General features: G+C 41.1%; 1 protein-coding gene across 1 annotated transcript in view; it reads right to left on the bottom strand.

Annotated features, from left to right (window-relative positions):
• Positions 1–2,025: 2,025 nt before the first annotated feature.
• The window catches only part of xrn2 (5'-3' exoribonuclease 2), a gene marked incomplete at its 3' end in the record, with an annotated part of 27,109 nt that continues 17,178 nt past the window's right edge, over positions 2,026–11,956 (bottom strand). The window contains exons 17-22 of the mRNA XM_071514770.1: positions 10,940–11,034; positions 7,708–7,843; positions 3,908–4,015; positions 3,002–3,091; positions 2,557–2,629; positions 2,026–2,109 (exon numbers count right to left, since the gene is read on the bottom strand). Coding sequence (XP_071370871.1) covers positions 2,026–2,109; positions 2,557–2,629; positions 3,002–3,091; positions 3,908–4,015; positions 7,708–7,843; positions 10,940–11,034 — 586 coding nt within the window. The remainder of the gene's footprint in view (positions 2,110–2,556; positions 2,630–3,001; positions 3,092–3,907; positions 4,016–7,707; positions 7,844–10,939; positions 11,035–11,956) is intronic.

The following is an 11,956-nucleotide window of genomic DNA, read 5'->3' as shown; positions in this document are numbered from 1 at the left end:
GACACTTTGTGGTCACCCTAAAGATTGTACCATACACTTAAATATCCACACATTAATTATGCTGTGAGCGGTATTATTGTGATTTCCTTTTCCTGTGAGAAGCAATCCTGTCCTATTAAGGCATTTAATGGCTGTCGACTTAGTTGCTTGTTGTAAATGAAAAACAGAAGATGAGGTGTTAATGTTTGTCATCATTAATCTAGACTGAAATCAACACTTTCAAATGAAATCTACCTACTACCTACTTTCATATTATTTAACCCCAAAGCCAGCTTGCCCTCCCAAATCTCCCAGATGCCCCAGTCCATCCCGAGCTAGCAGGTAGTACTTTGAGTGTTTTAAATGTCAAAAGGTCAGGTCAAGTGTTTACATTTGAAATCAACTAAAATCACACCTATCAAAGCTTCTACATGACACACCATGCACATACTTGTCAGGGCAGGAGATACACTTCATTAACAAAACTCACACACCAGTGAGTAAAGCATATAAACGAGAAACTTTGCGCTTACCTGATAATGTCGGCACAACAATTATAACAACAAGGTAGATGTCAACAATGAAGCAAGCAATGCTGATCACAGATTCAGGATTATCATAGGGCTGGGCGATAAAACGATATTGATTATTATCACAAAAAAAATCTTCCACGATAACGATGATAAATTTATGAGATCTATTTTCGATATAGTTATTTTACACAGTAAGAGTAGTTATTTTCGACCTACAAAAACACTACGCGCTGAGCCAGCAGAGATCAAACTGGTTGACGCACTGCTCCGGCTCCTCCCCCCACTCACAGCAACTCAGAATGAGCACCGGTGTGGAGCAGCACGTTACTCAGGAGGAAGTGAGCTACTGCGGGAGCGAAACCGAGTGCGAGAGACTGAGGAAACTGTCGCCAAAGACACACACTCTCTTTCGGTCTCTCTCTTGTGTTTGGAACTATCAGGTGTAAATGCAATCCGTACAAAGTGCTCGCATGCCTGCGCAACGTCATCTTTCCTGCTCTGATCGCTGACCACTCCTCCCATCCGAAGTTAACTAACCTGACAAAAACTTAAGGAAAACTAGCGGAAAATAATAGGCTACAGTCACTAGTTGAGAAGATAGCTATCTTTTCAGTATCAACGTAATGCTGCAAAGATAGGAGACATGAATTGAGATGTCTCACTCCCGATTTAGTGCACAGAAATGGGAAGGAACCGAGACAATTCACTCACTAGCGACTTCCGCCATAATCTCTGGATAAAATAAATCAATAGATAAGGAGACATAGGCGCCTAAAGTGAATTTGTATTTTTTTGTCTCCTACCAATAAATGTACATAATTTTTAGTTAACACAAGACATCAACTTTTATTTGTTTTGACTGGAGTGACACCTCTTCCCTTGCCCAAATTCTCTTTGTAGTGACTCCTGCCAGTCGCATGCGAGGGGTTTATATGGATTTGTTTAGGTTATAAAAAAAAAAAAAAAAAAAAAAAAAAAACTATAGGTCGACCACTTAACCAACTCTTGTATTTGCCACAGTTACACTGTCATTCTGTGGGAAACAGTGTAATTATAAACCATAATTAACCATGTGGGTTCTTTAGGGTTCTGTCCTAAATAGAATACTCTTAAAACTGTAAATTGAGCCTTATTGTTATTATTAAATATTTATCATGATAAATATCGATATCGATCAATATGAAAAAACATATCGTGATAATATTTTTGGCCATATCGCCCAGCCCTAGATTATCATTCACCTTACTACAGACATACAGAGGGCTAGACAGACATTTCCCCTGCTCATTACTGTGCACAAATGTACTGTATGTACTTAGGCCTCAAGAGCCCTTCTGGTGCCGGCAGACACGTAGAAACCTCCTGGCAGGGCGTGCTTTGCGAGCGCACAAAAAAATGTTTGTGCAAAAAAAAAATTATAATTTCACGCGCGTGCTTCACCTCCGCTGCTACAACTCCATCCTAGGGGAAACACTGCAGTGACTCTGTGTCTTTATAGGAAAGTACTACTCACTCTCTTCAGGTGTGAGGTCGGGGTAAACGTCCGCCAGAGCCGCTCTCAGCCGACGCTCGTCCACAAAGGGCAACAGCGCCACACCTTCAAACACAACAGAACAGGACATACTTGGATACAGAATGTTTGTACTCCCAACTGTAACTTAGAAGTATCTTAAAAATCCTGGACGCTTTCATGCAAAGCAAATGTTTGGGTGGCGCCAGCGGGAACTGAACCCCCGACCCTGGCAGTGTTAGTGCCTTGGCTTTACCTATTGAGTGACATATGACCCACGTTCCTTCATATCACATTTAAAGGGTTCAGTGGTTCTTTATATCTGCTAGAAATGCAGCCTGTAGCTCTTTCTGGGGGAGAATAAATTACTAAAAAAATTCTAAATAATTCTAAATAATTTTCACTTGTAAAAACGTCACATCTGTGTTTCTTAGACTCGATGTAATGGCATAAATTTGTAGGAAAAATATCGCAAGAAAAGAGGCCCCTTCACTCCCTTTAAAATCTGGGTTACCAAGCAGGACAGTGACTCACCTTGCCAAGCATACTTCTTGCCGTTGAGATCAATGGCAAAGTCATCGGGGTAGAAGTCGATGATGGAAGAGTCCTGTTTCAGAGGGAGGCATTGAACAGAATTGAACAAGAATGGAAAAGCTGAAAGAGCGTGTAAAACCAAGAAGCAGCAGCTCTAAAGTTTCCATTTGAAAGTCAGAGTCTTTTCCAGATGTACATTTTTAGACATTGCAGATGTATTGCGTATTACATCTTTGATTAGAGACTTTGAATACTACAGCGACATACAAAGTCTTTCACAGGCAAGTAGTTCAGTGTAGAGGTGGATTTCCAGACTTTTTCCAAACTGATTTTGAGTTTTTGTACTTTTCCAGACTTTTAAAGACCTGTGAATTGTGACAACAGTCTTCCAAACTGTCTAGACCTGCGCAGCAACCTTGAAATGATTTTGGACACTAAAACTTACCGGACTGGCCATGAGGCTTCTCCATGTTGTGGGCAGGAAGTTGCCGCTGGCAGCAGGAAACACGCCCATCAGCTGCTCCAGTGGTTTGAACTGCACACGACAACCACAGAGAGATAATTAGATACTCAGATACATCAGTATCAGCATTAACTGCACAGGTAAGACCCACGAGAAGAACAATTCAAAACAAAATCTCCAAATATATTGTATGGGTCTAAAATACTGGTCGAGAACAAGGTCTAGAAAATACTCAGAAGATGATGAAAAAAAGCAAACTTACAATGACCAAGAGAAGCGAAAACAAGAGCTAGGGCTGGGTGATAATTCAATATTATCGTGTATCGTCTTTCAGTGGAATCATATCGTGATGATATGAAGATATTTTGATATCGTGACACATTTCTGCTGTCTAAATTGATGATGACAAGCAAATTTTACTTAAAAACTCTCACAAAATGAGGTATGGTAGGAATATTATTTATAATAATATTTCTGTTTTGTTTGACATCACACCTAACATTACCATTCCGTTCAATGAGATGAACATTAATTTGATTATTTAACGTGATTTTGCATACATGAACCATATTGTGATATATATTGATAGAGAAAAATCCTTATGATTATCATGATATTGATTTCAACCATATCGCCCAGCCCTAACAAGAGCAGACAAGAGGAGAGATGAAGAGAACAACAGAAAAGAGAAGATATGAAGAGATGAGACAGGAAGAGAAGAGAGAAAACAGACATGACAGAAGAGAAGAAAAGGACAAGAAGAAAAGATGAGTAGATGAGAGGAAAAGAGAAAAGACACTAGGGAAGAGGAGGACAAGAGGAGAGAAGAAAAGACAGACCAGGAGAAGAAAGGGGAGGACAAGACGAAAGCCTTCGGTCTGTTCTTACCGGTTTGGTCCCCATCTCAAAGTCGGTGAACATGCCTTTGATGTCTTTGAAGTCGGAGGCGAACGGAGCGTAGTGGAAGGGGAAGTACCACTTCCAGGAAGCACAGCCCTGCCGATGAACAAGGGAACATTTACTGACTTTACCATGACGTTACATATTAGAAGAAATTCTCATACGGCCATTACGCAACGCAGAAAACCCGTACCAAATTGCATGTGCTACTTTTCTTTTACCATCTAACTATTTTTTTTTTAGAAAAGAACAGGCTCTGTTAATGCTGGTTAGTGACCTGCCACAGTGGCCACAGACAATATTTACCAGCAGTTTGCCGGTGGTTGGTATTAATTTGCTACCGTTCTGCTGTGCCACAGACATTTATTATTTTAAAGGATAAGTTGGAAGAGACTCATTATCTATAGGTCCAAAATCGCCCATCGCTGTAGCTGTTGGACCCACAGACAGTATTGTCTCCAGTCAGCTGTCAGTTGAAGCTCTGCTGCCTCTTGCTGCAACAATGAGTCCAAACTGTTTGTCAGAATATCTCCAGAAAAGCCGTTTGTGAAAACGATACGGAGAGCGACCGACGTATTTCCATCCGCGGGCCCGGAAAGCAGCGGCACCGCACTGTTTCCACTCTTCTACCAAACTCTACTGTTTACGATCTGACCTGACCGTCCAGAACCAGATCACTCCGCCAGGAACCGCCTTTCACCCCACAGCGGTCTGTGCTGCGGCAGAGAAAAATAGTTCTGTGATTTCTTGATTAGTGAAAGTTTGCGTAACGGAGGAACTGAGTCTGTTTCCTCTCGACTCTGTGGAGACACAAACGGCTTTTCTGGAATATTTTGACAAACAGTTTGGACTCATTGTTGCAGCAAGAGGCAGCGGAGCTTCAACTGACAGCTGACTGGAAACAATACTGTCTGTGGGTCCAACAACTACAGGAGGAAGAGAGGAGTTATATATAGGTTGAAAATTGACAAACTTATCCTTTAAACATTAGATGTAAAGGGAGTTACTGACTGGCAACCAAAAAAAAAAAGGACAGAAGGACGGTGCAAAACCCACCCAAAGAAGACGAGGCAACTGATGGAGAAAAAAAAGCCTCTTTGCCCTTTTTCAGACAAGTTCCACCGCACCATAAAGCTTAAAATACAATCTGATCAGACTAACCTGGCTGTGGCTGACATTTAAAAATCTTCAGATTGCATAGGCCCATGTGTAAAATACTCTCCAGTACGCGCCTGGTGGCTGTTGCGACTCGAAATGAGTTTCTGGCCTTCGCTACTATAGTGTCTAAATATGCAGGAATGAAAATAAAGCCAGTCTTTGGAGTGTAGTGTGAACCCTAAAGCCCTGGGTACAACATATTCTCCAGTACAACTCAAAATCCATTCTCCTCTTCTTGTCTGTATTTTTGAAATGTTTATGTAGGAGCAAGAAAAAAAAAAACAAAGAAGAAAAAAATTAACCCTGCAAATCCAGCAATAGGAACGCTTATCCTTTCCAAGCAAAACAAGCCCGGCCTTTCAAAGTCACACCAAAGGACGACCTTCACTTCCCACAACGCACCTCTGAGAAAACGAGGTCCTCTGAAAGCTCATTTTAAAGCCGACCACTCTATTATTAAAGATGTTCATTCAAATGATAATATGGGACTTTACCATAATAAAAAAGGTAGAAAAAGCGCCTAGATTCCTACATTCAAATAATTGCACAGAACATTTAGGGGGGAAATAACGTTGACATTTTTTGAGCGTGGGGAGAAATTAATTTGTGACCAAGGCAAGCAACGTCTCAAATCACATAAATAACCTGATAAAACTTATAACGACAGACAAGAAAAACAAAACTGACGCTACCTTGACTTACAACCAAGGTGCATGGACTAAAAAAAAGGTAGAAAAAATTCAGGTATTACTTGGAGTCTGTCTTTATTGGGACAGAAAAACCAACGCTTTCACCTGGATTCCAAGACAAAGAAACAACGGATCTCAAACAATTGAGATACAGAACAAAGTGTGAATCTCGCCTTTTGTGTTTTGGGCTTTTGGGCAAACCAGCGTCTCCTTCCCTGAGCATTTGGTTGAGGTGTGCGTGATCATAACTCTGTTCGGCGGCAGAACCGTGAATGTGTGGCAGCAAAGACCAGACACGTCCCCGTCCGCCGAGGGCCCCGCTAATGAATTCATCCAGAACGCCCCCCCCGGGACGGGCTTTCGATTGCCGAGCATGTGGTGTCAACACAGAGCCCGCATGCACAGAGCGCACAATTACCTTGGACAAATCCCCCCGGCTCACGCCTGATACGCCGAGGCTCTTCTGGAGAGGGCCCACGGCTAATTATTTCATTTCAAGATAAAGATCAATATTTTACAACAATAAAATGATTTAGTATATAATCACACTGCAAATAATAGCTGGAGATACGGAGGAGGACCGCTGGACAGAGCCGGAGATTCTTTGTTGAGATGCTCAGCAAAGAGGAGTCCTTGACATTCAGGATAAAGAAAAATCTTTTTGCCGTTTCTCAGATAAAAACACCGATCATCACTTAAGTGTTTACTGTGTCCAGGTCTTTTCTTTGTCGGGACCGATTGGGAACGGTCTGAGGTAATTATGGAAGTGACTCTGGTCAAAGTCCAAACCACACTGAAACCGTTCTGACAAACCTAGAAGGGTTTCTGTTGTGTCTCTTTTCCACAGTGATGGCATGCCTAATCAAAACATCTGAATAGCCATCCACTGTTAGGATGAAATTTTAAACCGTTTTTAACCCCTGGGAAAGCACCTCCTTTTTCTGAAGACGAGACCGAAAATTACATACCCAAAATAAAATGGTTACTGTACTTGAACCCCTGTGACTAAAGGCATAAACTTGGTCTTTCCTGAGAGGTAAGCCTTGGGAGTTTCTTCTCCAAGTGTCAGAATTACTCCAAGTATTACTGACACCGAGTAACACAAGCTCAAACACAGTGGAAATTGCTGTTTTTTTCTTGCCTAAAAGAAAAAAAACATCCTGCCTGTGGCTGTGCTATTTCAGCCTGAAAACTCAACGGAGCCACAGCTCCAGGCCCGACCAAATCCAGGTTCAAAGTAGATGACAAAACAACAAAAAATGAGTATGTGGCAGTTTCTAGGGTAATGTCTAGGCAGATTTCCAAAAGGCCATTTGGAGACTCCAGAGGGACACTTGTTAAGGACAGCCACACTGTAGGAACTTTGAAACTGTCAATTGGGATAGAGGAAGACTTATCACATCTATTGTCTGTGCGCAGAGGTTTGAAGTCTTGCACTCCTTATTATTGGTTGCTTGTACTGTTTGTGACTTAGTTACAATGAGTGCAACAGTAGAATAAGCTTCAACACCTACCATAACTATCTCATATACCCATCTATAACTGACATTCGGTGGATGAAAATGGTCAAGCCCAAGAAAATAAAGCTACAATTCACGTAGCCTAGTTTTAGACTCCAAAGTTCTTCTCTTTGCTGATTGGCCACAAAGTTTGATGGTGTTATATGAATCCGTGCGTACGTTATATGCCTTTTCATGAGAGGCCACGCCCACTGCCACACCCTCCTTTGGTCAATTGGTATCACAGGTTAATCAGTTCTTCCTTGCCCCATGAACAATCTTTCCAAAAGTGCAAATCCACTGATAACTTTGAGAAATTTTGCTAACAGACGGAGGTAATAGGTGTTAACATGACAATTAAGTCGGGAGTTTTCCCTACACCAGGTTAAGACGGGGTCATTAATGTGCGTGTCAGTGAACCCTCATGAGAGTCCAGTCTTACCTGGTAGTAGTAGCGCAGCACCCAGCAGAGACCCTCCACATACGACTTCACCACCTTGCGCCTGAAGTCGTCGTCTGTCACGTCCACGTCGAACTTCGTCTTGTAGTATCTCTGCTTCCATCCCTCCTCCCATAACCTGCACCGGTCACAGCAGCACATGTATTATTACTTTACTAATAAAAACTAGAAATAACCGCCTCGCGGTTGTATGCCTCTGCCAATAAACTTTGTTTTATCATTGCAAGGACAGTCTTTATTTATTGAACATATATAATTAATGTGATTATTAGGTCAACTTAAAGGATTTTGGTGTCTGCAAAAGTAAGTGACAGCACTTCCACCGATCTTGACCCAAGATCGTTTTCTCAGCTACAGTGGTAAGCAAAACATTACGATGTCACAGTGAAGTTGACCTTTGACCACCAAATTCTAATCAGTTCATCCTCGAGTCCAAGTGGACGTTTGTGCCAAATTTGAAGAAATTCCCTCAAGGCGTTCCTGAGATATCACGTTCAAATAAAAGGATACCTAATATTACAGTTTCATTCAGTTGAGGTATGTGCTGTCTATACTTTAGTCTGGTTTATTGTTTAAGCATTTAAGTGTTTAATAATCTCGCAGCTCCAGTTCTTTACCAAGCACTGGATTACACATAAACTCTCTGGATTACACATAAACTCTCTAACGACACAAAAATGCTTTGACGCGTGCGCTCTTTGTTATTGGTTACTTATGCTAGAGCTGGGCGATATAGCGATGCAATATCAATATCGTGATATCAGACTACAGATCCTCTGGGATTTTGATTATCATAATAAAGGGCTGGACGATAATTCAATATTATCGTTTATCGTCTTTCAGTGGGATTATATTGTGATGATATGGTGATTTTGGGATATCGAGACGCACAATTCTGCTGTCTGAACTGATGAGAACAAGCTAATTTTATTTAGAAACTCAGACAAAATGAAGTATGGTAGGAATATTATGTGAAAAGTTCAGTTTAGTTTGACATCATACCAAACATTACCATTCGGTTCAATATGATGAACATTAATTTGATTATTTAACGTGATTTCGCTTATGTGAGCCATATCGTTATATATATATATCGATATCCTAAAAAATCCTTATGATTATCGTGATATCGATTTCAACCATATTGTCCAGCCCTACTGTTGGTGATCTTGGAATTAAAGCCAATTCTACTGCTGCACTCACTGCAAGTCACCATGGACGGGAGAGTCGGCTAAACGCCTATAATGTAAATGTAAATGTGTCTAAACGATACGTTGGCTCATTCTAAACCTGCTGGTTCTCAAGACGCCATTCATTCATCTATAGGCTGAAAACCGGAGAAACTTCCCCACTGCTGCCGGGAATAGTTTAATGGCTTTGACTTATTGGTAGATTTGCGACGGCGAAGCCATTCTGCACACATAATCAAGGCCGTCCGGCATCTGTCTAGTCAATCCTCGGAGCGGCCCGCGGGGAGCGCCGACTTGTGAGAGGAAAGCCTCCATGAATACCAATTTAGCCCGATGGATTTAACAGCTTTGGCAAGTGCGTCACAGAGGAATTTGCAAGAATATTCCTCCTTTCCATATTAATCACTTGCAGAGGGTGGCGGGAGCTGCTGAGCGGGGGTGGGGTGGGGGGAGCGGAGAGTTAAACAGCCTGTGTTGTGGTACAGTGGCATTAATGGGAGCGTCTCCCTGGTTCTGTTGGTTAACAGCAGCTTACCTGATCTTCTGCAAGGCTTTTGTTTATATAAAAGGTGTTTTGATTTTATTATCTGCTGTTTGGTGGACATGTTTATCTAAACTACAAGACCCAGGGTTCCTACACATTTTCCATACTTTTCCAGACTCAAATTTCCAGACTTTTCGGTAGATTTTTTTAGACCATATTTGACATCCGAGTACAAACAGCTAGATGTTTATTATGTAAATAAATGGTTTTAAAATCCAACTGTTAACATGTATGTTACATTCTGACTATGTATGCTATTATGTTGCCAAATAATTGCCAGAAGATTGTAGCTAGGTACTGTAGCTCATACAAGTCAATTAACACCAAACCCAGACAAGTTCAGTTTTATTCAATCCGTCTGTTTACTTTTCTGATAACTACATCACTGCGTAACTCATAAATGTTCAGACAAGCTTAATATTTGGTGACTTCTTGCCTTGCTTTCGATGACATCACGCTCACTCTGGCCCGCGCTCTCTCTCACAGTGGAAAACATTTTGGCTGCGCTGGCTGCTCCAAGCGTCATGAAAAACACTCTGCTTGTATGATCAATTTATTTTTAGAAATTCTGAATTTTATATTTTAGAAAACAGAATAGGGGCAATAGTCTGGAAACACAAATATTTTTCCATACCATCTTTTCTTTTTTCCATACTTATCCAGACCTGGAAATTACTAAAAATCAAATTCCATACATTTCCATACTGCGTAGGAACCCTGATGGGAAGCCCCAGAGGGAACTGAACCCCTCATTCTGGTGGCAGTGTCCGAAATTTACTTCTCGGCCAAGGAGCTCATATTCAATTCAAGTCCTTTATTGCTGGTAAATATTGAGTTGGTAAACTTACAAAAAAAATAAAAAATACCTGCCAAGAATAATTTGTATCGGCCAAAATTAATATAAAATTTACAGAAATCTCAAATCTCTTACAAATACTGTATATCACCCTAACGCTATTTCTTGTGTAGAATCAGGTCTGAGTGAAACATTTAATCAACAGACAAGAGCAGATTTTGAATTTTAATTTAAAACTTGCTCACTCAGTTACAGAATGGATTTTCTTTTTTGTCTCAACTTCATTTTCTCTTTAGTGGCCTCACAGCTGCTCTGCGTCACCATATGGAAATGTTAGGCTTCGACTAACGTTGGGCTAATAAACCGTCCATGTAGAGAAGCGCAACAGGCAGCCAATCAGGAGCTAGAGTTTGATACAGAGCCATTGCTTTGCCTTGATTTGATTGGCTCACAATGGGACAGGGTGTACAGTGGTCAGGGTCGACACACTTCTGCAATTGGTGAAGTGGGAGAAATCAGAGCTACAAAAACTTCCCATGTCCTACTTGTAATCACCACTAGGAGGCTGACGTGAACGCTTTCTCCCAGTCGGCGGCTCGTATTTACGGTAAATCCGACATGACATGAACGCAGCATTAGTCCGCTCCCCCCCCCCCCCCCCTCGGAGTGCAGTCAGCTGTTTACCTGACGTTGTCTTCGGGCTCAGGCTCGCTGTCGCTGTCCTCGGCTTTCCTCTTCACCCCCCGGCCGTCTGTGCTGTCGCTCGGCCCTGCAGAGGACTGGAGGGAGGAGAGGGGAGGGAGGGGAGGCAGAGGGCGTCAAAAACAAAAACCAAAGTAAAGAAAATGTAAAACTCCTGGCTGTTTGTTTACTGGGATCCCGATTAATTATTATCAGGGCAACAGCTTTTCTTCCATATAAAACTTAAAGAGGCCCTGGTTTAGGAACTGACATTTTTCTTCTAAGTCAAAGATGAGTTAAAGTAGACACTAAACATTTGATTTTGTTTTTTCGAAATTCAAAATAACTGCATTTTCGAAAAACACCACATCACAACCAGACTTCCCTTTAGGGCTGCAACTAACTATTATTTTCATTGTGGATTAATCTGTCGATTATTTTCTCGATTAATCGATTAGTTGTTTGGTCTATAAAATGTCAGAAAATGGTGAAAAATGTGGATCAGTGTTTCCCAAAGCCCAAGATGACGTCCTCAAATGTCTTGTTTTGTCCACAACCCAAAGATATTCAGTTTACTGTCATAGAGGAGGAAAGAAACCAGGAAATATTCACATTTAAGAAGCTGGAATCAGAGAATTTTGACTTATTTTTCTTAAAAAATTACTCAAACCGATTAATTGATTATCAAAATAGTTGGCGATTAATTTAATAGTTGACAACTAATCGATTAATCGTTGCAGCTCTACTTCCCTTCACACAAAAAAATGGCTAAAATCCTTCAAGTCTTCAAATTCATTCAATAAATACTCCTTTAACTTAAACTACAATTACTTGCATTGTAACATTGTAAACACTACTCTTAACCTGAGTCACAGTAGATTTGAAAACAAAAACATCATAAGGGAACTTTAAACTTCCTTGGGGTCTGCAAGAAACAGCGACAACATTGCAACTTGCAGATCTTAAGTAGATTTAAGTGGATTTACTGCTTCCCCTGGAAAGTCATCCGCCATATAAATC

The sequence above is a fragment of the Centroberyx affinis genome, unplaced genomic scaffold (genome assembly GCF_046629955.1).
Source record: "Centroberyx affinis isolate AG114_WGS23_722 - 3 ecotype Tasmania unplaced genomic scaffold, CSIRO-AGI_Caff_v1 ptg009911l_1, whole genome shotgun sequence".
Taxonomy (NCBI): Eukaryota; Metazoa; Chordata; class Actinopteri; order Beryciformes; family Berycidae; genus Centroberyx; species Centroberyx affinis.
The sequence above is the reverse complement of the archived record's forward strand: the minus strand, read 5'-3'. Positions and strand labels throughout refer to the sequence as shown.